Source organism: Scyliorhinus torazame, chromosome 1 (genome assembly GCF_047496885.1).
Source record: "Scyliorhinus torazame isolate Kashiwa2021f chromosome 1, sScyTor2.1, whole genome shotgun sequence".
NCBI lineage: Eukaryota > Metazoa > Chordata > Chondrichthyes > Carcharhiniformes > Scyliorhinidae > Scyliorhinus > Scyliorhinus torazame.
The window spans coordinates 371701797-371727764 of record NC_092707.1 but is presented as its reverse complement, the minus strand read 5'-3'; the positions used below and the strand labels follow the sequence as shown (position 1 = coordinate 371727764).

At 49.3% G+C, this 25968-nt stretch overlaps 1 protein-coding gene across 3 annotated transcripts in view; it reads right to left on the bottom strand.

Moving 5' to 3' along the window:
* The window catches only part of LOC140426578 (regulator of G-protein signaling 7), a 699692-nt gene that overhangs the window by 126401 nt on the left and 547323 nt on the right, over positions 1–25968 (bottom strand). For all 3 annotated transcript variants that reach the window (XM_072511531.1, XM_072511522.1, XM_072511539.1), the window contains exon 7: positions 13822–13886. In XM_072511531.1, the coding sequence (XP_072367632.1) occupies positions 13822–13886 (65 nt within the window). The remainder of the gene's footprint in view (positions 1–13821; positions 13887–25968) is intronic.

Sequence of the window (25968 nt, the reverse complement as noted above, 5' to 3'; positions counted from 1 at the left end):
TTGAGTCTACACAAACCCTCTGAAAGAGCACCCTGGAGATGGAGACTGTGCGTGGTCATGGGCGGAGAGGGGGCCCATCTTGAATGGGCCCAGTTTTGGGTGGTAGTACTAGAGGAGGTAGAGCCAGAAGGGGATGATGGTGTACGGCAGGGGGAGTGGAGCCGTAAGCTTCCCGTAAGAATTGTAATGTGGAAAGTTTGTGGGTTAAACGGGTGGATTGAGAGGTCTCGGGTTTTTGCACACCTGAGGAGTTTGAAGGCGGAGGTGGTCTTTTTACAGGTGCCACATGTCCAGGTGAAGGATCAGGTTAGGTTGAGGAAGGGATGGGTGGGACAAGTGTTTCACTTGGGGTTTGACTCAAAGTCGCAGGGGGGTGGCCATTTTGTTGAACAAAAGGACGGGGTTTGTGAGGGCCAAGGGCAAGCAGGATCCAGGGGTGAAGATATGTGATCGTGAGTGGATGCTGGAGGGGACACTGGTGGTGCTAGCCAACGCATATGCGTTGAATTGGGATGATGTGGGGTTTGTGAAGGGTTTACTGGGATCAATCCCGGATTTAGATGCGCACCAGTTGATTATGGTTGGAGATTTTAATTGTGTAATGGAACCAAGGATGGACAGGTCGAACCCCAAATCGATGGGAAGGTTGAAGATGGCGAAGGGGTTGGGAGGGTTTATGGAATGTATGGAAGTGGTTGATCCGTGGAGGCTTAAAAACATGAGGGGGGTGAAGGGGAGCGAGTATTCCTTCTTCTCACACATGTATAAGGTATACTCTAGAATTGATTTATTTGTGGTGAGTCGAGCGTTACTGATGGGGGTGGTGGATGATGAGTATGCGGGAATCGTGATTTTGCATCATGCGTCGTATTGGCTGAAGGTAGTGTCCGTTGGGGCAAGTTCAGCGGCCAGGATGGAGACTAGATTCGGGTCTTTTGGCAAATAAGACTTTTTGTGAGAAGGTGAGACTGGCGATTGGGGATTACGTGGAGCTAGTTGTGTGAAAATATTCACAAGTAGCCCTTAACGTGAGCAAAAGAAGCAATTTATTGGAGATCGGAGAAAGTCCTAGACCCCTTGGTCTTGCCGGCACACTTTCTCACTGAGCTGTGGCTTAAACTGGGTTAATGTACTTTTTCAAAAGCATAATTAGTTCGCATTCTCATTTACATACAGTCAATCAATTCTCTTAGCATCGCAGTTTAGTCCATACATAGTTATTAATTATTTACACAGTATGTTACATTCGCCCAATCAATATGTTGCGCGCATGATTACATGAGGTCATAAGGTTATGAGTTGCCAGTCATTAGGTCATGAGTTGCCAGTCCGAGATGTGGATTTAGAGGTGACCCTTCCTCTCGCAGCTGTCTTGACAGCTTAGAATAAAAGCTCCTGCAGTTCATGGAGCACTGGTCCTCACTTGTGTGGTAGTATGTATTGGGGGTCATGTGGGACTGGAAGCCCTAATGTCATTGGCTGACAGATCCCGGGTCCTGGTTGGCCGTTGACCTCATACTCCGCCCTGAAGGCGAAGTATAAGAAGCCGATGCCTTCCCCCGCAGGCCAGTTTACTATCGGGCTGCTGGGGAACAGACACGCTTTCGAGCGTCTCCTTGTCTTCCCTAGGAGGTCCTCCTCTGGAACGTTGCTGCCGACCTGGTTGGCGGCCCCAGGACCCATCCTGCTCCGAAACCACGTGCGGGCACATAAGGCGGACCCGTTGGTCGAAAGGGTTCACCTCCTCCACGCAAACCCCCAGTACGCCTACGTGGAGTACCCCGACGGCCGACAGGACACGGTCTCCCTGCGGGATCTGGCGCCCGCCGGCACCACGCACACCCCCCCGGCACCATCAACCCAACCGCCCCCCTTCCTGCCACCGCCGCACCCCGCGACCGCCCCCTTCCCAGGAGGATCAGTCCCCCTCCCCTTTGCACCGACAGCTGAAACCGTGCGGCTCCCGGAGGCGACAACGCTGGTACAAGCACCACCACCACCGCCGGGGCCGAGGCGATCGACACGGACGACCAGACCGCCCGACCGACTCGTGGCGTCGATGTAAAACAAAGATGGACTGTCCAATGAACATTTTGTTTTTCCTATATCCTCTGTAAATAGTTGTAACAGGACGATACTGTCCAATACTGTACTACCATGTAACTGTTCTATCCTCCCAGGACCAGTACTGTAAACCCTTACCACCATACGAAGCATCACCCCGCCGGGTTCATTTTTGACAAGGGGTGAATGTGGTAGTATGTATTGGGGGTCATGTGGGACTGGAAGCCCTAATGTCATTGGCTGACAGATCCCGGGTCCTGGTTGGCCGTTGACCTCATACTCAGCCCTGAAGGCGAAGTATAAGAAGCCGGTGCCTTCCCCCGCAGGCCAGTTTACTATCGGGCTGCTGGGGAACAGACACGCTTAATAAAGCCTCATCGACTTCACTCTATTCGTCTCACGGAGTCTTTGTGCGCCACAACTTGACCCATTGTCTTTGGAGGATACATCTGTTAGAGTCACTCTTAGTCCAAAGTTCACTGTCTCAGCAGAAAATTTACACCAATAAACTGAATCTGAACGGGGAGGTGCAGACGGCCACATTCTGGGAGGCATTGAAGGCGGTGGTCTGAGGGGAGATCATCTCTTTCAAGGCACACAGGAATAGGAGGAGGAGCATGGACGGTTGTTGGAAGAGATAGTCAACATGCACAGGAGACACTCGGAAGCTCCTACTGAGGAGTTGTTGGCAGAGAGGAAGATGTTGCAGGAGCAGTTCAATAGGTTGACGATGGGAAGGGGACCGGGCAGTTACGGAGGGCGAGGGCGATGCAATATGAATATAGAGAGAAGGCGAGCTGTATCCTGGCCCGCCAGGGGCAGGCTGCGTTAAGGGAAAATCTAAGCGTGCGAACAGAGAAGGGGGAAGTAGTGTCAGAGCCGGGGAGCATCAATGAGGTGCTCAGGGTTTTTATGAGAAGCTGTATAGGGCCAAGACGGGCGGAGAGGAGGGGGATCTGGGATGATTTTTAGATGGGTTGGAGTTTCCAAGGTTGGAGGTGGAGAGGAGGCAGGCATTTGGGGGATGATGTCGGGGGAGGCTCCAGGGCTGGACGGCTTTTCGTCTGTGTTTTATAAGGAGTTTGTGGCAGATTTTGCACATTTGCTGGTGATGTTTAGTGAGACGTTGGAAAAGAGGAAGCTCTCAGAGACACTGACGCAGGCATTGATCACGCTAATCCTGAAGAACTCGACAGATCCTTTGCAGTGTGGGTTGTATAGGCCCATTTCATTGTTGAACACAGACGTGAAAGTGCTGGCAAAGTTAGTGGTGGGGAGAATGGAGTGTGTGTGCCAGGGTTGGTCCCTGTGGATCAAACGGGTTTTTTAAGGGCCGGAAGCTCTCGAGCAACGTCAGGAGACTGTTAAATGTGGTTATGAAAGTGTCATTGGGGAGGGTGCCAGAAGGTATTGTCTCTATGGATGCAATGATGGTTTTTGATCGGGTGGAATGGAGATATTTATTTGAGATCCCAGGTAGGTTTAGGTTTGGCCTGAAGTTTGTGGCATGGGTGTGTCTATTGTATGTAGACCCGGTAGCAAGTGTAAGTACAAATGAGATGTGTTCACAGAGTTTTGGACTGCACAGGGGATTGAGATAAGGGTGTCCGCTGCTGCCTCTGTTGTTCGCGCTAGCGATTGAGCCCTTGGCGATGGCCCTTCGGGTGTCAATGGAGTGACAGGGGATTGTGAGGGTTAGCAGAGAGCACAGGTGTCATTGTACGTGGACACCTTGTTGTTTGTGTAGGACCCGCTATGGAGTGCCGGTAGGAGCATGGGAATATTGGAGAGGTTTGGGGCCTTCTCTGGATATAAATTAAACATCGGGAAGAGTGAGGTTTTTCTGATGAATGCGTCGTGGCAGGTGGGCCAACTTGGGGGTGTTGCCATTCAATGTGGCTCGGGAAAGGTTCAGGTATTTGGGGATTCAGGTGAAGAGGGAATGGGCTACAATGCACAGGTGGAATTTGACAACGTTGGTGGAGGAGATTAGAGAGGATTTTAAAAGATGGGATAAGTTACAACTGACATTGGCAGGGAGGATGCAGGTGGTAAGGATGAATGTGCTGCCAAGGATCACTTTGTTTTCTAGACGCTCCCGATCTTTCTCCCCAAGGCCTTCTTCCTGAAATCGGAGACAGTGATTTTGAAATTTATATGGGCAGGGAAGGTGCTGAGGGTAAAGAGGGCCCTGCTCCAGAGGCAGAGACAGAAAGGGGGGCTGGCACTCCCGAACCTGCTGCAGTACTACTGGGCGGCGAATAGGGGAGGGCGGGGCGGAGTGGGTCAGGATGGAGGAGGAGTCCTGTGGGGGTTCCAGTCTGAGGGCTATGGTGACAATCCCATTGCCACTAGCTCCGGGGAAACATACGGGGAGCCCAGTGGTACAGTCAACGTTCAGGGTGTGGAATCAGCTGCTGGACACTATGTTGGAGGGGATGCCGGGGGAGATGGATATGGTGTATGGGAAATGGAGGGAGGTGGGGCTGGAGAGGGCGACGGACTTGTACTTGGAAGGGAAGTTTGCAGGTCTGGATGCGTTGCGGGAGAGGCTTGAGTTGCTGAGGAGGAGTGAATTTAGATATATGCAGGTGGGGAACTTTGTGTGGAAGGAGTGGAGGATGTTTCCCAGATTGCTAGTGTACACCTTATTGGAGGAACTGCTGCTCCCGGATGAGTTGGGAGAGAGTGGCTTGGGAATATATACAGGTGGTTGGGGAGCAGGGGCGCAGGTGGTGAGTGTCAAGAACAAATGGGGAGGAGCTGGGGGGGGGGGGGGGTATAGGCTGGGGACTGTGGTGTGAGGCGATGCGTAGGGTGAATTCAACTCTTCCTGCGCAAGGATGAGCTTGATCCAGTTCAAGATGGTGCACACGGTACACATGGCCCGGGCGAAAGTGAGTGGGTTCTTCCAAAGGGTGGCCAATGAGTGTGAGAAGTGTGGGTGGGGGCCGGCGAATCATGCGCACATGTTCTGGGGTTGCGAGAAGCTGTGGAAATACTGGGAAGCAGTGTTAGGAACGTTATCTAAGATTGTAGGGGTGGAGGTCAGGCCAGACCCAGTGTTGCCCATCTTTGGGGTATTGGAGCTTCTGGAGGGGAAGGGGGCCGATGTTGTTGCCTGCCGAAGGATCTTGCTAAACTGGAGGTCGAAAATCCGCCGGCGGTAGCAGCCTGGCTGGGCGTCTTGTACGACTTTCTCCAGTTGGAAAAGATTAAATTTGAGTTGAGGGGGTCAGTGGAGGGCTTCGAGACATGGTGGGGGTTGTTCATTACAATGTTTGAGGAACTGTTTGTCGTGGGGGGAGGAAGAAGGGGTGTAAGGGAGGGTAGGAATAAAAAGGGGAAAGATTGTACAAACTGTGGACTGGGAGGTTGTGGAGTGTGTTTTTGTATATGTTGCTGGTTTTGGAAAAAAAGAAAGAGCACCCAACCTAAGCCCACTCCCCCACCCTATCCCTGTACGCCATATCCCCACCTAACCTTTGGGCAATTTAGGCAACATTTGGACACTAAGGAGCAATTTATCATGGCCAATCCACCTAACCTGCACATCTTTGGAATGTGGGAGGAAACCGGAGCACCTGGAGGAAACCCATGCAGACACGGGGAGAACGTGCAAACCCCACGCAGCAGTCACCTGAGGTCGAAATGGAACCTGGGTGCCTGGAGCTGTGAGTCAGCAGTGCTAACCACTGTGCCACTGTGCTGCCCAAGGCAGACAACAATATCATGATGCACCATTTGAATAGCCGCACTGTTGATAAAGTCACAGTTACAGTAGTGACGTCTGTACTCTGAACGTTAACACAAAACAATTCAATGTCTCTTGGTAATACCGACTTCGGGAGTGAATTTTAGATTTCAAGTTACAACGCATCAAAGGGTAAACGTAAGACACCCCTGAGCTTCATTGAGCACTACACTACCATTAATTTACCTCAAATTCCAAAAATTGCAGCTACTCACTGTAGTGATCTGCATATCTGCATGCATACAAGGGGTTAATGTAAATACACTACAACTAAGTAATCACTAGAGGGAGCACTGGAGATGTATAAATAGACAGACGAAAGCCAGGATCAGCTCTCTTCACAGGAACAACAGCTAGTGACAAGACACAGACAGACAGCTCAGCACAGGTGTACTTCTTAATCAATCATGTTCATGTAACATCTAGTTTAAGCTCTGGAGAGAGAACAAACTTACTCAATAAAGCATTTACTTCAACTGGAAGACTACGAGCATTATTCGGGCATAAGAAATAATATATTCACGTCTGGTATTATGCTACGGTATGCAGCACGGTAGCACAGTGGGTAGCACTGTTGCTTCACAGCTCCAGGGTTCCAGGTTCGATTCCCGGCTTGGGTCGCTGTCAGTGTGGAGTCTGCACGTTCTCCCCGTGACTGCATGCGTTTCGTCCAGATGCCCCGGTTTCCTCCCACAAGTCCCGAAAGACGTGCTGTTAGGTGAATTGGACATTCTAAATTCTCTCTGTGTGTACCCGAACAGGCGAATGTGGCGACTAGGGGCTTTTCACAGTAACTTATTTACAGTTAATGTAAGCCTACTTGTGACAATAAAGATTATTATTATTCATTCTGCCCTGCCTAAACCTCTCCCTCGGTGTAAGCTCTCCTACCCATATATATAGCTCCCCTAAACCTTGGTATCATATGTTTTCTCCACAAGGTCTCAATCAAAGACAAGGCCATGTCTAATCAAGTGTACCTTTATCGACCCACAACTCCGACAAACCCAATTCCTTCTACGTCCGCCACAAAAAAATTCTCTCAAGTCGCTTACAACTGCACGTTTAAATTTACAATTGCCTAGTATTTTGCGTTTCATTTATCACATTACTTCTGCAGCTGGTGATCTGCTGAACTACATTCAAATCTTCACCATGGTGTCTGACCAGCAAGATGTTAACTCTCTCCTACCCTTGCTGCTTCTCCTGTTGTGGCTCCCATCATTACTCCCTGAAGCCCATGAGGCACCGATTGCACATATCTGGTGCATAACTGGTTTAGCTGACTGTCACAATAGGTTGGATCACATCAAACACCATCAAGTCTCACACTCTACCCTCCCAAAATCACCCACTACTTAATGTTCATCCTGGGAAGCAAAGACAAGTCCTGGTTTCTTTCCCTCACAATTTGTGAAGCTCCTCTCGCTGTCTCTAAACCCACAACTTCAACAGTGTGCTCGGAGCTCATGGACCAAATATTCAGCAGCCTCTTTCATGTTCTCTCTTTTTAGACCATCCCAAGATTCCCTTGGCCTATACTTGATCTTCATCTAGTTTCATTTGTAACTTCCCTCATATCCTCTCCAAGCTCATCTTACATTTCTACTACCAACACCAACCCACTGCCCATCTGCAAACCAGCCAGGCACTCCCACTCCCAACCCACAACCCTCCAATGTCTAAATACGTGCAAAACAAAGATTGTTGGGCCATTGAACAGTAAGCCTTAAAATTCCTGAACCTAAATTAATGTTCGGAACACACGACAATTTGAGAAGCGCTGCTTGCCCAAGTAGCCAGTAATTCACAGTATAATCAGTAGTGGCAACAGGCATCAAAATGGCCAATTACTTTCTGAGTTTAATGAATGGGAGTATAAAACACCAACATATAATAGAAAACATTGGGTAAATGACAGGCAAGGGTGTTTTGGGCATACCATTAGAGAAAGGCCATATTTACCAATATCATGTCAATACCAAGAGTCCATAAGCACCAATACCATCCAGATATAGACAGACCATACAGTACCAATACCATCCAGATATAGAGAGATCATACAGTACCAATACCATACTGATATAGAGAGACCATACAGTACCAATACCATATGGGCAGCACGGTAGCATTGTGGATCGCACAATTGCTTCACAGCTCCAGGGTCCCAGGTTCAATTCCGGCTTGGGTCACTGTCTGCGGTGTCTGCACATCCTCTCCGTGAGTGCGTGGGTTTCCTCCGGGTGCTCCAGTTTCCTCCCACAATCCAAGGATGTGCAGGTTAGTGGATTGGCCATGATAAAATTGCCCTTCATGTCCAAAATTGCCCTTAGTGTTGGGTGGGGTTACTGGGTTATGGGGGTAGGGTGGAGGTGTTGGCCTTGGGTAGGGTGCTCTTTCCAAGAGCCGGTGCAGACTCGATGGGCTGAATGGCCTCTTTCTGCACTGTGAATTCTATTCCATTCTATTCTATTCATACTGAAACACATTGCCGCACGGTAGCATAGTGGTTAGCATTGTGGCTTCACAGCCCCAGGGTTCCAGGTTCGATTCCCAGCTGGGTCATTGTCTGTGCGGAGTCTACATGTTCTCCCCGTGTTTGCCTGGGTTTCCTCTGGGTGCTCCGGTTTCCTCCCACAAGTTCCCGAAAGACGTGCTGTTAGATAATTTGCGCAATCTGAATTTTCCCTCTGTGTACCCGAACAGGTACCGGAATGTGTCGCCTAGGGACTTTTCACAGTAACTTCATTGCAATGTCAGCCTACTTGTGACAGTAAAGATTATCATTATTATGTAGAGAGAGACCATATAGTACCAATACCATACTGATATAGAGAGAGACCATACAGTACCAATACCATACTGATATAGAGAGAGACCATACAGTACCAATACCATACTGATATAGAGAGTGACCATACAGTACCAATACCATACTGATATGGATAGAGACCATACAGTACCAATACCATACTGATATAGAGAGAGACCATACAGTACCAATGCCATGCTGAAATAGAGATCATACAGCACCAGTACAAAAAACAAAGAGAAGTACAGCACAGGTACAGGCCCTTCGGCCCTCCAAGCCTGCGCCGACCATGCTGCCCGAACCATAATGATATAGAGAGACCATACATTACAAATAGTATACTGATACACAGAGGTCATAGAGTGTAGATGCACTGAGAGTTCCATCCCTCCCCCCATTACTGGGATCCTGCAATCCCACTGAATGTTAGTGGACCTCAGAGTGGCCTGCCGCATGTCTCTCAGTATGTCCTGGAAACCAGGACTGGAAAGCCCTTGTGTAGGATGATTTCCAGTGCAATAGAGATGGGTAATAAGGGATTTAACATAGATTTCCCTTTTCTTCTTATTCTTTCATGGGAACTATGCAGGTATTTTCCAAGAGGCAACAAGGAGACAAATGGGACTCCGCATTGCCGCACCTTAGTAAAGCTGCCGTGGAAACATGACTACAAAGTGGGTCTGAATACATGAAGCATTGAGATGGTATTTTCTGCTCATCCCTAATTGCCCTTGAGAAGGTGGTGTTGAAGCATTAATGGTGTATATGCATTCACTGTGCAATGAGGAAGCAAGTTCCATGAATTAGACCTGGTAACAGTGAAGAAACGACGATGTAATTCCTAGTCAGGTTGGTGTATGGCTGTGAGGGAAACCTGTGGCTGATGATGTTCCCATTTGTCTGCTGCCCTTGTTCTACTAGATGGTAGAGATAATGCGTTTGGAAGATGCTGTTGAAGGAGGCTTGTTTAGTTACTGCAGTCTTTTCAAATACTGCTCTGTGTTGTTGGTAGAGGGAGTAAATGTTGAAGTGATTGGGATGCCAATGAAGTTAGATGCCAAGTCCTAGGCAGTGTTGACCTCCTTGAATGAAGTTGGAACGGCAATCTTCCAGTCAAGCGGCTAGTATTCCATCCTCTGACCTGCTCTTGTAGCGACAGTATTTATATGGCTGATCGAGGCAGTTTATGGTCAACGGGAGCCCCCAAAATGCTGATTGTAGGGGATTCAGTGATGGTAATGCTATTGAATGTGACTTTAAGGTGGTTAGATTCTCTCTGGGTGAAGATGGTCAAAGCCTGGCACTTGTGTGGTGTGAATGTTATTTGCCACTTATCAGCTCAAGCCTCAATGTTGTCTTGATGCATTGGGGTTGCCAACTGTGATTAAGTTTATTCCTGGCGGTTTCATCACATGTCTTGCCCCATGCTCAACCATTAGTCAGTCAACAGATCCATCGTTGTCACCCGTTGCCCTCTTATGCCACTTGGAAATCAAAAAGAGTGATTATCCAATTGGATGAAGGTTGACTGCCAACTATTTTTATATTTGGTAGAGAAATGTGAAAGAAAATGACCAATGATCGTTTTTAATGTTCTGATCATTTTTCTCCAGGTTTGCACACAATGTTATCCTGGTGATTATCTTCAATTCCTGGAGACTCTTGGCCAATCTTGGAGGATCCTTATGTTGAATGAATGGACTGCATTACCATCTGAGGAGTCACAAATAATATTGAACACTGTGCAATCATCAGCAAACAGCATCACTTCTGACCTTACGATGGGAGAAGGTCATTGGTGAAGCAACAAAAGATGGTTGGGACTAGGACACTACCCGGAGGAACTCCCGCAGCAGTATCCTTGGGCAGAGATGATGGGCCCCCAACAACCATAATCATCTTGCTTTGTGGTTGGTGTGACTTGAACCAGTGGAGAGTTTTCCCAGATTCCCACTGGCTTCACTTTTGCCTGAGCTGCTTGATGCTTTGATATCTAGTGTAGTCATTTTTACTTCACCGTTTGAGTTCAGCTTCTTCCTCCATGTTTGGACCAAGGCTGTTCTAGTGACATCCTGGGTTAGTGCGCGGTCGATTCCGGCCCCACAGACCCGAGAGTCCCAACAAAAGTGAAGTAATCAATAATTTGTCTTATATTTCTGAGATCTTTGGCCCTTGACTGCTCCAATGATTTACAGTTAACAGATTTGTAAGTAAAAGACAAGAACTGTTTATTGAAACAAAAATAGAGATAAGGTATGCAATCATTATACTAGAAAAACGGCCAGCTAATCTACTATCTCCCCTTTTTCCGTCCCACCCTCTACCTAACACACACAAAACATACACACACAGAGGGAGGGGAGTGGAAAAATAAAAGAGGATTAATGTGAGATGAAAGAGTGCCCTTACTTCGGATATTGAATTTGCTTTCTCAGCTGACTGTCTTTCCGGACACAGAGTGACTGCAAACCACTGGTTGGATGGTTAACAAGTATCTTCTGGCTAGAACATTCAGTCTGATTCCCCAGTCGGTGGGATTCCCTCTGGGGAGTCACTTCCACTTTTATTAAATTGGGCCTTCACTCAGAAAATCCACCCTAGGCCTGAGTAATTCTTATTTGTTTCCAACTCCATCAGAATGACCCTAGCTTTACTGGGGAAAAACAGAGTTCCCCTCACAAGATTTAAAAGAGTCCTTTAAACAACTGGCCCTGCCCAGAGCTGTTGCTGGATTGAACATCCTTGCAGCTCAATCTGACTGTAGAACGAGAAAGGTCTTTACTTTGAACCTTCAGATAGTGTTCATCAGTAAGAGAGAGATCAGGGGCGGGATTCTCCCCTACCCGGCAGGGCGGGGAGTCCTGGCGGGACGGAGTGGCATGAACCACTCCGGCGTCGGGCCGCCCCAAAGGTGAGGAATCCTCAGCACCATCAGGGGCTAGGCCCGCTCCAGAGTGGTTTGCGCCCCGCCGGCCGGCGGGAAAGGGGCTTGGCACCACGCCAACCGGCGCTGATGGGCCTCCGCCGGCCGGTGCGAATTGGCGCAAGCGTGGGAGTGCCAGCGCGTGCTGGCGTCATCCCCGCGCATGCGCAGAGGGCTTTGTTTTCACACCAGGAATGGCGGACTGGTACAGCCTCCGGTGCAGAAGGATAGTGTGCCCCCATGGCACAGGCCCGCCCGCGGATCGGTGGGCCCGGATCGCGGGTCAGGCCGCCTTGGGGGCACCTCCCGGGGCCAGATCTCCCCGCGCCCCTCCAAGAACCCCGGAGTCCGCCCGCGCTGCCAGGTCCCGCTGGTAAGAGACCTACTCCAATTTACGCCGGCGGGACTGGCAAAAGACAGGCGGGACTTCGGCCCATCGCGGGCCGGAGAATTCGGGCAGCCCCGGCGCCCATTGAGTCACGCCAGACCCCGCCATTCCCGAGGCGGGTGGCGCGACTCACGCCGGGCCGATGTTTGGGGGGCTGGAGATTTAGGAGGACGGCGAGGGCGGGATTCACACCGACCCCTGGTGATTCTCCAACCAGGTGGGGGGTCGGAGAATCCCGCCCCAGGACTGTGGTCTTCTAGCTTCTTGATCTAACCAAATCTAAAAAACAGATGAAGCCTTCCTGTCCCTGGCAGAAGATTCTGGAATGGTCAGCACCAACCAGCACAGACTATCAGGCAAGAGCCTGGCAAAGTAAACAGCTCATTGGCCGCCAGCCAAATCCATCAAGGTGAGTCATCACCGATGCCCGCACATCCTGCTGGATCCCTTTTTAAAAATTAACGGTGAAGTCCATCTTAAAAGTTTAGGTCCCTGTAATTGTCCAGACACAAAAATTATAAAAGCCAAAACAAAAGAAAAAATTGAATAAACAAGGGGTAAACAGAGGTTAACAGGAGGATCCTTGCACTGTAATGAAGTCAAGAGCTGACATTGAGATTTTTTTTACACATGAGGGTTGTTGTAATTCTCCGTAACAATGTGTTACTGAGGCAAAGAGAATTGTATTTTTTAGGAGCAAATTGGATAAACATTTGAAGCAGAAGAAGGCACTTTGCGGAACGTGCAGGGTAGTGGCACTACCAGCTGAAGATCCAGTTTTGTTTTGGCTTTTATAATTTTTGTGTCTGGACAATTACAGGGACCTACGCTTTTAAGATGGACTTCACCTTTAATTTTTAAAAAGGGATCCAGCAGGATGTGCGGGCATCGGCGATGACTCACCTCCAGCTGATACACAATTAGCGAAGAGGATTCCTTTTGTACTGTTAACTTATATGATTCTGTGGTCTATATTGTGCACAGTCACTGATATCAGAAGTGCCTGTTCAATATATTGCAACACCGTTAAATCTTTATCATTCTACCAAGAGAGGTAGCTGGCATTTAACACATTGCAGTTAAGGTTGTATAGTAGATTTTCCCCTGTCAATATTCTGCTGCAGGAACAGATGCAGTGAGATCAGAAAATCAGGTGAACGTGTATTTAACGTGCCCACTTCCTTCTACATGTCATTTGTGTGTCACTGCTTTGGTGGATATTTCATGCCATAATTTCTTTATGGTCCCAAAATACAAACATAGTTATTTAAACAAAGGATTACCACAACCTCTGGGCTTCTGTGCTAAGAGTAGTTAGGTTCCACCTGTTGTGTTGATACCTGCTCTTTGGCGAGGAATCCCTCAAACCCACTCCCCTGCCTTTTATCGATAGCCCAGCAAATCCTTTAGCTGGGGTTGAGGTTTTTGCATTCAAAGAAGCATTTTTTTTTAAATGGTTGCAAATTTTAATTGTTAATCTTTTAAATGAGGTCTTGTTTGCTGCTGCAAGTGGTTTGCCATTGTTTTGACATGTGCTAGCTGTCTGAGCAGCTTCTGTAAGAATCTCAAGGCTTTGTTTGTGGTTGTCTCGTACAATCGCATAATAGGATCTCGGGTGAAAAACAGTCCTAAAATAATTAGTCTATGACTCATTTAACATGCACTTCATAATTTGAGCATTAGTCAGCTCATTGCAATTCAAAATTCAAACTCAAAACTATTTTAAAGCTTGAGAGACATTTTCGGAAAACTGAAGCGTGTGAGATATTTTTAAGCACCTAATGACGACGACACTCAGATGTTTGGTGAGTCACTCAATGCTTATCCAAACAGTCAGTAAATGCTGTCATTCAAGTTAAATGAATCAAAAGAGTACTCACAGCTTCATAGTCTGCTAACTCAAGCCGTGCTTTATTTTGCATTGTCCGCTTGCAGAGGTAAACCGCTGTGAATAGAAACAAAACAATGATTGTAGCCTTAAAGGATTAAAGAATCGCGTACAGGTGTGGAGAGTTTCTTTCACATCGCAAGTTGTTAGAATTTAGAGTGGACTGCCAGCAAGGAAAGTGGGAGCAGATTCAGGAGTAAATTTGACAAGGGAATTGAAAATATATGTGAAAAGGAAAGATCTACAGGACTGACGGGAAAGGGCAGGGGAGTGGAACTAATGGAAAACTCTTTCAATGAGCCAGCACAGTCATGATGGGAGGAATGACATCCAGCTGAACTGTGTCGTTCTAAGCAATACAGATGAAACAGATGGTGCATTGTAATCAACATTTAAATAAGGTTTCACTATGATTGGCTGCCTTATTGCACTTCAGTGAATTTATACATTTGCAAAACCTGATTTACAAAGGGACTATTAGAAAACTATATACTATAAATTTCCTCAGGGTTTCATCTGAAGAAATTCCAGGCAGATGACTAAATGGAGTTTCTGGTGACATTTTGGTGACCTTGGCGGCATGGTAGCACAGTGGTTAGCACTATTGCTTCACAGCGCCAGGGTCCCAGGTTCGATTCCTGCTTAGGTCACTGTATGTGCGGAGCCTGCACGTTCTCCCCGTGTCTGCGTGGGTTTCCTCCGGGTGCTCCAGTTTCCTCCCACAGTCCAAAAATGTGCAGGTGAGATGGATTGGCCATTCTAAATTGTCCTTAATGTCCAAAATGGTTGGGTGGGGTTGCTGGGTTACTGGAATGAGGTGGAGGTGTGGGCTTAAGTAGGGTGCCCTGTCCAAGGGCCGGTGCAGACTCGTTGGGCCAAATAGCCTCCTTCTGCACTATAAATTCTATGATTCTGTTGATGTCATGGGAGCCAAGCAGGGAAGGATGCCATCACCTAAGTTCCATTACCAGGACATGAAATTTTCAGGATGTAATTCAGATTTTAATGTAGTACCAGGTATTGAAAATACAAACTCAGGCTTCCATTTTCAGCCAATTTAGGTTGGTGGTAGAACCTTAATTTGACCCAAATATATATATTTTTTTATAAATTTAGAGTACCCAATTAATTTTTTCCAATTTAGGGGCAATTTAGTGTGGTCTATCCACTTACCCTGCACATCTTTGGGTTGTGGGGGCGAAACCATGCAAACATGGGGAGAATGTGCAAATTCCACACGGACAGTGATCCAGGGCCGGAATCGAACCTGGGTCCTCGGCGCCGTAAGGCAGCAGTGCTAATCCAATGTGCCACTGTGCTGCCCGAATTGAACCCAAATATATAACCTGTAACGTTGGAGGGCAGTGGTTGCAAAATGGGTTAATAGATGGTGGGAAGAATTCCTATGCGAGGAATTTTCTTGTTGCCAGCATCTCTAACATCTGGCACCTCAATACCAGGATGAATCTTTTTTTTTAATGAATGGTTTATTAAAGTTTTTCCAAAGAGCGCTTTTACATAACAAAAATAGAAATACAGATAATAAAAAATAACAATCAGCATATCCCAAAGCTTACAGTGAAACTACTTACACAACAGAAAAGTTTTTACTTTTTTTTAAACAGAACAAGGTGGGTTTTGTCTCCATGCCCAACTCACATTATATCAACAATAACCCCACCTGAACCCGCTCCCCCCCCCCCCCCCCCCACTCCCCCCCAGGATGCTGCTGCTGCTGACACTTACTGCTCCCCTAGAAAGTCAAGGAAAGGTTGCCACCGCCGGGTGAACCCCATTAAGTACCCTCTCAAGGCGAACTTTATTCGCTCCAGGCTGAGGAACCCCGCCATATCGCTAACCCAGGTCTCCACACCCGGGGGTTTCGAGTCCCTCCACATTAACAAGATCCGTCTCCGGGCTACCAGGGAGGCAAAGGCCAGTACCTCGGCCTCTTTCGCTTCCTGCACTCCCGGATCCTCCGACACCCCAAATATCGCTACTGTTGGACTCGCCTTCGCCCGAGTGTCCAAAATCCTAGACATCACCTCGCAAACCCCTGCCAGAATTCTTTAAGCGCCGGGCATGCCCAAAACATATGGGCATGGTTCGCCGGACTCCCTGCACATCTCAGGCACCTGTCCTCCACCCCAAAAAACTTACTCATTCTTGCTGCCGTTATATGTGCCCGATGCACCACCTTAAACTGAATTAAACTGAGCCTGGCACATGATGAGGAGGAGTTCACCCTGCCCAGGGCGTTGGCCCACAGGCCCTCATCCAGGTCCTCACCCAGCTCCTCCTCCCACTTGCCCTTCAACTCCTCCACTGAGGCTTCCTCCACCTCCTGCAGCTCCTGATATATGTCCGACACCGTCCCCTCCCCTACCCAGATGCCAGACACCACCCTGTCCTGGATCCTACACGGGAGCAGCAGCGGAAATGTCCCCACCTGTTTTCTAAGAAAGTCCCGAACCTGGAGGTACCTGAACGCATTCCCCGGGGGTAGGCCGAACCTCTCCTCCAGCGCCTCCACGCTAGGGAAAGTCCCGTCTATAAACAGGTCCTCCATCCTCCTAATACCTGCCCTATACCAGCCTTGGTATCCCCCATCCAACCTACCCGGAGCATATCTGTGGTTATTCCGTATCGGGGTCCACACCGGGGCCCCCTCCTCTCCCCTGTGTCTCCTCCACTGCCCCCAGATCCTCAGTGCCACCGTCACCACCGGACTCGTGGTGTATTGTGCCGGCGAGAATGGCAGCGGAGCAGTAACAAGTGCCCCTAGACTGGTGCCTCTACACGACGCCGCCTCCAACCGCCCCCTCCTCCATCATCATTTCCTGATCATGGCCACATTGGCCGCCCAGTAATAACCGCAAAAGTTCGGCAGAGACAGTCCTCCCCCCACCCCGGCTACGCTCCAAGGATACCCTTTTGACTCGCGGGGTTTTATTCGCCCACACAAATCCCGCAACAATCCTATTCACCCGCTTGAAAAAGGACTTGGGGATGAAAATGGGGAAGCACTGAAACACGAAGAGGAACCTGGGGAGAACCGTCATCTTCACAGTCTGCACCCGTCCTGCCAAGGAAAGCAGGAGCATATCCCACCTTTTAAACTCTCCCTCCATCTGCTCCACTAGCCGGGTTAAGTTGAGCCTGTGCAGGGCATCCCAGTTCCTGGCCACTTGTATCCCCAAGTACCGAAAGCTCCTCTCCACTATCCTGAGCGGGAGCTCCCTCAGTCTCTCCTCCTGGCCCCTACCGTGGACCACGAACAGCTCACACTTCCCCACGTTCAACTTATACCCTGAGAACCTCCCGAAGTCCCCCAGGATCCGCATGACCTGCCCCATCCCCTCTAACAGGTCCGAAATATACAACAGCAGGTTGTCCGCGTAGAGGGAGACCCGGTGCTTCTCCCCTCCGCGCACCAGTCCCCTCCAATCCCCCGAAGTCCTGAGCGCAAAGGCCAACGGCTTGATTGCCAGGGCAAACAGCAACGGGGACAGGGGACACCCCTGTCTCGTCCCTCGATGCAGCCTGAAATATTCCGACCTTAGCCGTTTTTTGGCACACTCGCTACAGGGGCCTGCTACAGCAGCTTGACCCACCCTATAAATCCCTCCCCAAATCCAAACCTGCCTAGCGCCTCCCACAGATGCTCCCACTCCACCCTGTCAAAGGCCTTCTCCGCGTCCATCGCAGCCACCACCTCCACCTCCCCCCCCCTCCGAGGGCATCATGATAATATTCAGGAGCCTCCTCACATTCGCGTTCAGCTGCCTGCCCTTAACAAAACCCATCTGGTCCTCTCCAATCACTCCTGGGACACAGTCCTTATTCTGGTGGCCAGAATATTTGCCAACAGCTTGGCATCCACGTTCAGGAGCGATATCGGCCTGTAGGACCCACACTGAAGCGGATCCTTCTCCTTCTTCAGGATAAGCGAGATCAATGCCTGCGACATTGTCGAAGGGAGGATCCCTTTCTCCTTTGCCTCATTGAAGGTTCTCATCAGGAGCGGGCTCAGCAGCTCCGAGAACTTCTTATAAAATTCTACGGGGAAGCCGTCGGGGCCCCCAGCCCCTGCAGCCGCTCTGCCTCCACCCTTGGGCAGGATGAATCTTTCAGTGGTAGTAGTAGCACCCACCCATGGATCTTGGTATCTATCCCCAAAGAAAGTTATAACTCAATTATAGATAGCCCTCCTAAATATTCCTCTTCTGGGAATATTTTTAATAGTTTTTTTTCCCCCCAGTGCAAAACCAACTAGTACCACTTTTTCTAAACCCCTCTTTTGACTGGCACTCTAGATGTATCCATAGACAGAAGGATACCCATTGCTAATATTATAATGAAATTAACTCCATAGATCAAAGATATTCTGTGATATCAGAAATAGAGGTGACCTGCTTGTTTATTTTGGGAACCATAATCTTTGGTGCAATACTCAAGTGCTCCAATATTGGAGCTGCTAGACTCTGCCAGTTTACTGAAACTGTTATGATCCTAGACCAGACCCCCAGATTTTTGGTAAAATCCAGTTAGGGAACAATAATATTTTAAAAGTAGACAAAATTTGAGATTCAAGTCACGTGCTGAGGTAATAAAGCCAGAAGTTGCCATGGGTTTTGAACAAACAAATATAAATGTTACGATGAAAGGTCAAAAAGATAAAACAATTTCCAATATCTATCTTGTACTCCAACATTCAGGTTTAATGTGAGTCACTGGTGAATTAACAGGCAAACTGTGGCCACACTTCACAATAAATAGAAAATGCAACCAAGACAAATCCCATCGATTTCCCGCAATCTGGCTATATGTCAGTAAACTCTGTGAGTCAATTAATTTTGTTGAAACTACCTCCCTCCTCAGGTATTCCAAACTTTTCACTTTCAAAGATCACTAAGCCTTTGAATTTCTCAAATCCGCTGCAACATGGGCTGCCTCAATGACTGCACACCTCCCAGGATTTCAATCTTGTCACCCGAGACTCTGTTCCCTTGGATTTCTAAATCTGCACTCCAGCCACTACTGGCGCAATTTCAGCGCTTTAATAGCTGGCTAGCTTCACAGGGCCGGAAGTGACCCTGGATTTCACTAAGCTCAAATCTTTCCAGCTACACCAAGCTATAAATGGATCCCAAGGCTTCTTCTGAGACCTAATCCTTTCAAAGCGGATCAGTGACCTTCTACCACCTACTCAGCTCCCCAAGACCTTCTACTGAGCCCTAACTGCACAGAACTATCAAATTACTCCTGGGACTTCACCTGAGCCCCAATAACATAGAGCCAACTAACAGCAATACTTTTGCTGCCTGGAACCTGCTCGCAGCAGCATCTTTTCCCCTGATGCAGAACACTTACTCTCCTAGCAAACACACAGATACATTCCAACCCCAGAACTTCCTTAAGCTCCACCCATCTCCATGACAATGTAGCCTCCCAGAGCTTACCAAATGCTTTTAAACTAATTGGAACACTTACCTCCCAAAATAAAACTCTCCAGGTTACATTTCTTTGCCAGCAGGGTATACACCTCATCTGAATTCTCCAGCTAGGTAAGCCAACTTGTTGTTTTATTATTTTACCTTCCAACTTGTTAACACCTGAAGTCAACACGGCCCCAACCTTTTAAGTGTAATAGTCTCCAAGCTGCTTTAGTTGCATTTATCCCATTTTCAACGTGAACTTAAATCTCCCCAGAACTAAAATTACCTCTAAAATGTTACTATGAACCATGAACAAGGCATTCATAATCTGAGCAAAGAAACAAAACACCTCATATAATAACAGGAGTATCTCTGTGCCCTGGATAACATCTTTCCCCCCTCACCTCCCCCACCCCAACCAACATTATCAAAAGTAAATAATCTGGCTATACATTCATTTGCTGCATATGGATCCTTGCTGTGTGTAAACTGGCGGGCACATTTACCTGCAAAATAACAGTGACTCCGCTTCAAGAATAAAGTCAAAGCAGCACCGTGGCACAGTGGTTTACACTGAGGCTTCATATCGCCATGGTCCCAGGTTCAATTAGCGGCTGGATCACTGTCTGTGCGGAGTCTGCACCTTCTCCCCCCTGTCTGCGTGTGTCTCCTCCCACTTGTTTCTGAGAGAGGCTTTCATCAAAATGTGGCCGCACGTTAGCATAGTGGTTAGCACAGTTGCTTCACAGCTCCAGGGTCCCAGGTTCGATTCCCGGCTGGGGTCACTGTCTGTGCGGAGTCTGCACGTTCTTCCCATGTCTGCATGAATTTCCTCCAGGTACTCCGGTTTCTTCCCACAGTCCAAAGATATGCAGGTTAGGTGGATTGGCCATGCTAAATTGCACTTAGTGTCCAAAAAAGGTTGGGTGGGGTTACTGGGTTACAGGGATAGGGTGGAGGTGTGGGCTTGGGTAGAGTGCTCTATCCAAGGGCCGATGCAGACTCAAAGGGCTGAATGGCCTCCTTCTGCACTGTAAATTCTATGATTCTATGAATCCATTGGTTGTGAAGCACATTTGGGATGTTCTGTGACTAGGAACACTGCTTGCCTAAAATGCGTTTAATTTCTTTTTAGGCTAGTTTGAATTCTTGGAAGAGACTGTCCTGAAACTGTTCTGAAACTGCGGACCTGGATTCAAAACTGATTTGTCCTATTGGCCTAATTTACTGATCAAACTCTGGGCCGGGATTCTCCCCTACCCGGCGGGGCGGGGGGTCCCGGCGGGATGGAGTGGCGGGAACCACTCCGGCATCGGGCCGCCCCAAAGGTGCGGATTTCTCCGCACCTTTAGGGGCCAAGCCCTCATCTTGAGGGGCTAGCACCGCGCCGGAGTGGTTGGCGCGCCGCCAGCCGGCGGAAAAGGACTTTGGCGCCACGCCAGCCGGGGTCGAAAGGACTTCGCCGGGCGGTGGAAGTCCGCGCATGCGCAGGAGCGTCAGCGGCTGCTGACGTCATCCCCACGCATGCGCGGGGGGGGGTCTCTTCCGCGTCGGCCAAGGTGAAGACTGTGGCCGAGGCGGAGGGAAAAGAGTGCCTCCATGGCACAGGCCCGCCCGCGGATCGGTGGGCCCCGATCGTGGGCCAGGCCACCGTGGGGGCACCCCCCGGGGCCAGATCAGAGATGGCAGTGGCCGGCTTGCGTCCATGCCCTTTTGCCTCAGAGGCTCTTGGTGGGCTTCCTCAGGAGAGCTGAGACTTAGAGGACCCAAGTCTACTTTCACGTGGCACTGGTGTTGCCGCATCACGCCCACTCTGCTTGAGTTGCGCCCGTCTCAGAAAGGGGGATTCAAATTGACTAGTCACTCCCTGGGTTTCCTGGGCAGTAGACCCTGGGCTATACTCCAGTCGATCATCCCCTCTCCGGGCGCTGGTGGACATGATGGGCAGTTGAAGTGAGCTCTGGAAACCTCACCGTCACCTGGTACTGCCAGTCCTGGAAACCCACCATTGTCTGAACCATGCAGTTGAACCCCTCAGCAATGATCTCCAGGGACTGAGCCATGCTTTTGAGTTCTCCCATCGTGGATCTGACCTCTTGCCCCAAGCTTTCCACTACGGCGCCACCCTTGCAGTGTTGGCCTGGGTGCCATGCATCGCCAGCAACATCTCCTGTGACAGGAGGCTTTGGGACCCCTCCATTCGACCTTGAAGTCACAGGAGTGTCGCTGACACCCCCTCCTGGTATTCCCGACTTTGCCTTTGCACCTCAAGGAGCTAAAGGATGAACATATCCAGAGGCATTGCACCTGGTTGGGGCACAGTTGAGTTCTCGGATCTAGCAGACCCCTGACTGTTCGATGCCCGGGATGTTCCTGCCGCCACCTGATGTGCATCAGAAGATGTGTGGTGCTCACCAGATAGTGACCCAGAAGCCTCCCTGCTAAATTTGTGCACCGAGGTGTGTGTCGCTGCAGTGGTGAATGGCACAGGTGATAACCCGGTCGCTTCTTCAGTATCATCCTCCGACATCGCCTCTAAGGTTGTGTCAAGGCTGGCTTTGCGACCCGGCTGGTGGGTGGACCAGGCTGTTCAGGTAATGTTCCTGCAAGGAAAGGAACATGGCATTAGTACATGGTTAGGTGAAAGGTTTGGGCTAGACAGAACTCACTTGACACTGGTCATCTGGATGAAGGTGCAGTGGCTCCTCACTTTTCTCTCGCAGGCCCACCTCGCTCTCAACACAGGCCCAGTCCTGCTCCTTCCCTGCAAGCTCCAGGGCCCTCTCCTCGAAAGGAGCCAGGATCCTCAACTCGGACACCCCACCGTCTTGCGCGCAGCGGTTGTGGGCAAACTTATCCTGCAGCAACACAAATGGGAATGATGTGAGCTGGCTGCTTGGCAGGTCTGATGCCGATTATACCTTGCAGGGGTGGGCACTACACGTAAGCAGGGAGGGTTTTGACCAGGAGTGCCGGGGGTGTAAAGAAGCTTGTGGGAGGAGGGGTGCTTGGGCCCTGTGAGGTGGCAGCATGTGGGATCGAGGTGGCATTCCTCGAGGGGTGAGAGAGGGCAAGGTGGAGTGCAGAGAGGAGACCAGGAGCACTTACCCTGGCAGGATCGAGTACATCATTCATCTTCTTGCGGCACCTCACCCCTGTTCTCTTGTGAAGGCCGCTGGCACTGACCAGCACTGCAACCGTCTCCCAGGGGGGATTCATTATCTTGCGAGAGGGTCTCCTGACAGCCGAGGGCATACTGCTGCCCCTCAGTGGCATCCAGCATATGGGTGAGGGCCCCTTCAGTGAATCGAGGAGCAGGCTACTTCACTGCCATCTTCCTGCAATGAATGAGAGCAAGAGCTGTGGAGCCATTTAAATACAGCCCGGGGTGGCCGATTCAGATGCTTTGCGTAGGCCCGGTATTTTCCACTTGGGGGCAAATTGGCTTTCTAAGTGCCTATTGTTTCTTCCTATCCACTCTATCTACATCCCCCATAATTCTGTACACCTCAATCAGCTTCAACCTACTCTGCCCCAAGGAAAACAATCCCAGCGAACCCAGCCTCTCTTCAGAGCTGAAACGCTCCAGCCTAGGCAACATCCTGGTGAACCCTCTCTGCACCCTTTCCAGTGCAATTACTTCCTTCTTTCAGTGTGGCGACCACAACAGCATACGGTACTCTAGCTGTGGCCCAACAAGCATTTTATACAGCACCCTGCTCTTATATTCAATGTCTTGGCTAATAAAGGCAAGTGTTCCATATGCCTTCTTAACCTTATCTCCCTGGCATGCTTCCTTCAGGGATCTTTGGACGTGCACCCCAAGGTCCCTCTGGTCCCCTGTACTGTCTTAGTGTCCTACGGTTCATTGTGTATTCCCTTGCCTTGTTTGTCCTCCCAAAATGTCTCTCACTTTTTGTGGTTAAATTCCATTTGCCACTGTTCTGATTGATGCAGAAACACATCACCACATTTAAGAGTCTCCAGATTGACAGTAAATCTGCATTTTGGGGAAATTTACACCAGCAGTTATTATTTCCCACGTGGAATGTACATCCTCTTCCCATTCAGACACACCCATGACCTAAGTACAGAAAACTCCGCTGGAGGTTAGCAGACTAAGACTAAAGGGCACATAACTGTTCTAGGAGTACCGTGTTGAAGTTAAGATTCAAGGATATTTGCTTTGGTTCGCTAGGTTATACCATGGGTCTTTAAGTGTCCGAATGGGTTATTTCTTAACCCGTATATCTTGCGTGTCACTGATATGCAGTCCAGGCCGTACCGCTGTACAGGAGTGTGGTGACGACAACTGTTTTGTGCACTCCGACTTCTGTGGACGTGCGGAGGTCTTTGTTGACAAACACTCACTGCTATAGTTTGTAGCGGCCTGAGCTGATGTATCTGACCTGGCAGAGGATCTCCTCATCAATGGTGGCCTTTTGAGAGAGGTGGCTGCCAAGGAAGACGCCTGTTTCACATATCCCACTCAAGATAGTTACAGCCATATCGTCATGAAGCAATTACAGAACTGTGATATGTGTTAGACATCCAAGTCTTTGGAGCATAATGCACGGAGGCTCATGATTTACTGAGCCAAATGCTTTGGTCGGGTCGATGAAAGCAATGAAGAGTTCCTGGTGCTGTTCTCTACATTTTTCTTAAATTTATCTGGCAACAAAGGCAATATTGGACAAGTCCTCTATAAGGTCGAAAGCCACACTGCGTCTCAGGGGGGATTTCCTGAACCGTGAGAAGTGGGGGCGATTCAGGAGAATGCATGTTAGAGATTGAGAGTCCTTTGGGGTGGAATTCTCCCACCACCCCCCCCCGGCGAGTTTGGTGGCAGATGGGAAGGGAGAATCCAATAGAAACCGGAAAGTTGGAAACCCGCCGCCTTCAGAACAGTTTGCAATTCTTCCAGTGGTTGGTTAATGGTGAATCGGGTCTCCTGCTGCCTGGTGCCGTGATCGGCATTTGACGTTGTTTACTCACAACTGCTCGCCAAAATCTCATCGGGCCTTGCAATCATACTTTGCACCAGAGGGAAATCACATCAGCGTCAAAGCCATGAGTGATGTGCACAAGGTGGGCCTCAGTTTGCTCGGGATTTTGAGGTGAGTGCAACATACAAAGCCTACCTGCAGTATCACCGTGCTACTCCTGTTGTGCTAATTGCCACTCCGCTTGGGCAGACCATTTCCTAGCCTCCAGCTACATGCCATGCAGTGGGGCTCATGGACACTCTGCTCCAGTGGAGCAAAGTTTGATCAGGGATCCGGTGCAAGCTGATGAAGACAAGGAGGTAATGTGGAGGCTGGGTTATGCAAGGCGAGGGAAGGGGCGTGTTTGCCGGCAGAGGTGCAGGAAGTGGATGAGGATGACAAACAATGGAAGGTAGAGGGAAGACCAAGGGGGAGGAACTGGACAAGGCTGCATGAAGTGCTCACAAACAAGGGGGACAAAGAATATCAGATCTTTTAATGGATTTGGATGCATGCAAACTCCAGAATGAAATGAAAAAATGAAAATGAAATGAAAATCACTTATTGTCACAAGTAGTCTTCAAATGAAGTTACTGTGAAAAGCCCCTAGTCGCCATATTCCGGCGCCTGTTCGGGGAGGCTGGTACGGGAATCGAACCGTGCAGCTGGCCTGCCATGGTCTGTTTTAAAAGCCAGCGATTTAGCCCAGTGTGCTAAACCAGCCCCTAGATGGGGTGGGTAGAGGGTCATGTGGGGCTTGGGCGCCTCTCGGATGATGGGCTCAAGGGGGATAGGGCAGTAATATCTACCACAACAATGGCTGGATACAGAACATCTGCAGGGATAGTTGCCGGAGTATAAGGGCTACCCACTTAATGAGATCATTCAACCGCTTAGTGGACTCTGTGACGCTTCTGGTGTAACTGCCAGTTGCACTGACCTCCTGGGCAACAGCCTTCCAGGATGGAAAGGTGAGGTTGGTTTGCTTCCTGGAGCCTCCCCTTGTGTGGAGGACATGCCTCTGTGCCCAGACTCCTGGAATCAAGGCCTTGAGGCCATGGTGGGTGAGTCGGGTTACAGCCTTCTTCTTGAGGCTGCTAGTCTTCCGCCTCTGGATAGCGGACATGCTGCACAGTGCCGTAAAGTCTGGTGGGCTGGAGGGAGTGATATGAATGTGCGGGACTGGGTGTTTACGTATGGTTCCCGGATTTTTGAACCAGCTAACTGACAGCAGCCGGACAAATCAGCTACTGTCCAGGTGATTTGGAGAGATGCTCACTCGTGCATAGTTAATTTGGCTACAAGCGCGGAATCAGACATGAGTTCTAACCATTCCAGGCAGCGAGAATGGCACTGCTGGAACTGCCCACCACTGTACTTAGAAAAAGAAATGGGGAATTCCATCCTTGAGTTTCCACGGGAAGGTTTGTTTCCCTTGAAGTTGGAGAAAGAGTTCTTTTCTCTTCCAAGTCTGCGAGAAAAAGTCTGCCTTCTTTCAAACCTTCAGTTGGAAAACCATTAGGACACAGGCTTTGTTGTTTTCCACCTGCTTAATTGATTGTGGCAGCTCTCCCATCGTTGGTGGTTTACCCATGGATTCCATAGGTTGCTGGGTGATAACCTGGAGAGCATCAGCTGCCAGTGCATATTCACTGTTGAGGAGTCATTCAAAATGTTCTTTCCAGTATTGCCAGATGCCATTGTCATCCTTAAGGA